Source organism: Desmodus rotundus, chromosome 10 (assembly GCF_022682495.2).
Source record: "Desmodus rotundus isolate HL8 chromosome 10, HLdesRot8A.1, whole genome shotgun sequence".
NCBI classification, from domain to species: Eukaryota; Metazoa; Chordata; class Mammalia; order Chiroptera; family Phyllostomidae; genus Desmodus; species Desmodus rotundus.
Window position 1 is genome coordinate 44,621,231 of NC_071396.1, and position 2,784 is coordinate 44,624,014.

Consider the following 2,784-nt stretch of genomic DNA (forward strand, 5'->3'; position numbering starts at 1 on the left):
AACCCCCGATGGTGACCACCTGGTGGAAAGGCTCACCTTTCCCATGTGTAGCTGATAAGGGCCAGGAGATTCCACAGTTCAGGTAGTTCCCCCACCTCCCTGGTGTTTTGTGGTCACCATTAATCATTTCCTCTAACTGTGTATATAAGAGCTCTTTTGCCAGTGAGCCCAGTATTCAGAGAGAAAGGCTAAAGTCCTCAGGAGGATGTGGCTGCAGAACCTGCTTCTCCTTGGCACTGTGGTTTGCAGCATCTCCGCACCAACCCACCTACCCAGACCAGTCACCAGGCCCTTCGTGCATGTGGACACCATCAAGGAGGCCCTGACCCTCCTTAACAATACTGACGTTACCGACGTGATGGTAAGTGAGGGAGGGAGACAGGGTTGTGCCTGGGCCACCTGCCTGGCCCAGCCCCCTGGACTGGATTAGCCCTGCCTGTCAGCTTGATAACACTGCATTTTCCTTTTCCGTAGAATGAAACAGAAGTCGTCTCTGAAATGTTTGACCCCAAGGTAAGACACTTCTCTGTGACACACCTTCCCACAGGCCCCTGCCTTTGTGGTGGGGGTGGGGGTGGCCCCATAGACAGATCCTCACAAGGCTGTCCACTTCCTCTCTAGTCAGCTGGCTGCCAGAAGAGATGTGCTCAGAAGGCCATTGGCTTTGTCTCTGTGGCAGTCACATCAGCTTGTTTAGTATCTGAGCAGCCAAGGATAGACCTAGTGTTCAAGGGGCCAGGAGTCACCAGAGATAGGTGGGTCAACAGGAGTTCATTCATGAGGCTGTGGGCTTGGGGCACTCGTTGTGATGGCTAAAGAGGGGCACAGGGGGTCCAGGCGATGCCCTGCCCCATCTCCCTGAATGGTGGGGGGATAGTAACCCCCTTTCCAAGGCACTGGGACCCTCTTGAGAGGCCAGGCCAAGGGAACATAGCTGTGCTGGCTGAGGGCGGCCTGAGCTGAGTAATGAGGTGGAGTTAGATTAGTGCCTGCAGTAGGCAGGGGGACAAGACAGTATATATGACTGGATCTGCCTGGGACTAGCTGTATATCATCCTGTGCCCTCCCAGGCTCTACTCCTAGGGGCCAGGGGTGAGAACATGAAGAAGTAAAGGGGAGGGCACTTGGCCACTGCTTACCGAGGAATGGACATTTCCCACAGGAGCCGACATGCCTGCAGACCCGCCTGAAGCTGTACCAGCAGGGACTTCAGGGCAGCCTCACCAGACTCAAGGGCCCCTTGACCTTGATGGCCAGGCACTACCAGCAGCACTGCCCCTCTACCCCAGTGAGTGCGCCTGTCTGGGCCCAGGCGGGAAGGTCTTAGTCTAGGAGGGTGGACGACTGGGTAGGGAGAGACCTTTGGGTGTGGCTGGTCCAGACACCAATGGGATTCTGTGTTAACAGATTTGTAATGATCAGACCCTCCAGAGAGGGAGCAGCCCAGCCCATTTCTGACTCAAGGAGTTAAAGCCTAGAGCTCTGAAGCTGACAGCGGTCCCTAGTGGGAGCTGCTCTGTTCTTGGTTCTTATTGTCATTAATGAGGTCAGAGGTGAGGCAAACCCAAAGAAACTCAGGGTTGACCTAAGATACGGAGGAAGTTCTGGGGCCTAGGGCCACTTCCCAACAGGACTTTCCCTTGGCCCCTCCTGGGGTTCCTGGATTGCTTGGGAACAAGGAGGGAGCATACCTGGAATGTACAAAGTCCCAAACACTCCTTTCCTGTGTCTGTGGCCTTCACTCCTGTCCCTTTTGGGCCTTTGGAGCCAGCGTTAGAGAAGCTGCTCTGTCCTGGCCTGAGACCAAAGAGCCTGCGGCCCAGCTGCCCAGCAGACCAACCTCAAGCAATTTGTCAGGTCCCTGGCCCCAGCTGCCATCGGCAGAGCTGCGTACCCTTTGGGTGATACAGGGGTGGCAATATGTCATCTGACCAAGGTCAGCAGGGGGCCCCAGATGGGCCTTCTGATCTCTGAGTTCCAAGGGGCACATAAACATATTGCTGCTCCCCCTGCATGACCTATGAACACCTGGACTCAAGTTTTCTTTTCTTTTTCTCTTTTTCTTTAAGGAAACGTCCTGTGCAACCCAGATTACCACCTTCAAAAATTTCAAAGAGAACCTGAATGATTTTCTACTTATCATCCCCTTTGACTGCTGGAGTCCAGTCCAGGAGTGAGGCAGGCCAGTCCAGGAGCCAGCCCTGAGAGCTTACCTCATAGACCACTGCTCTCCCACCCACAAAGAGCCCAGCCTCGAGATCTTCACCTCGGAGGGACCAAGGGGAGGGCCGGGCCCTGGCGGCCACGGACTTGCTCTGAGCCATGGTGTGGGAGGGGAGTGGGGACTTTTACACTGGCAGGGACCATTAGTATTTATTTATGTATTTATGTATTTTAATATTTATTTATTTATTTAAGCTCACATTTCATATTTATTCAAACCATTTTGCCGTGATAATAAATTATTAAAAGTCTGTTCTTATTTGTGTTGCCTTGCAGTTTGCTTCACCATGGGTGAACGCTAGTGGTGCTCCCCTCCTCACGGGATAGGGAGGGGGCGGGGAGGCAGCTGGAAGCGGGGGAAGGAGCAGGGCCTGTGGCAGGTCAAGCACTGTCTGAGGGCAGCGCTATCAGAGCAGAGGGGAGGCGAGAGCAGGCCTGGGTGCAGTGTTCGGTATACCTAGGTGTGCTTCCGGGGACGCTCAAGAGCTCCCATCCTGGAGAGAAGTTTCCAGGTTCACTTAGAAATCCAAGGGACCCAGCTGGTGGGAAACTTGCCCCAGA

General features: G+C 54.2%; 1 protein-coding gene across 1 annotated transcript; it reads left to right on the forward strand.

Moving 5' to 3' along the window:
- Positions 1-205: 205 nt before the first annotated feature.
- CSF2 (colony stimulating factor 2) lies at positions 206-2,177 on the forward strand. The gene is made up of 4 exons (XM_024557105.2): positions 206-361; positions 475-513; positions 1,163-1,288; positions 2,070-2,177. Exons 1-4 carry the CDS (start codon positions 206-208, stop codon positions 2,175-2,177), a joined length of 429 nt encoding a protein of 142 aa, XP_024412873.1.
- The last annotated feature ends 607 nt before the right edge of the window (positions 2,178-2,784 follow it).

Excerpts from the sequence above, each read along its gene's own strand:
- CSF2 (XM_024557105.2), top strand. The coding sequence starts at position 206 with ATGTGGCTGCAGAACCTGCTTCTCCTTGGCACTGTGGTTTGCAGCATC. Across the intron at positions 514-1,162 it reads CTGAAATGTTTGACCCCAAG|GAGCCGACATGCCTGCAGAC; the intron begins GTAAGACACTTC and ends CATTTCCCACAG. Across the intron at positions 1,289-2,069 it reads AGCACTGCCCCTCTACCCCA|GAAACGTCCTGTGCAACCCA; the intron begins GTGAGTGCGCCT and ends TTTTTCTTTAAG.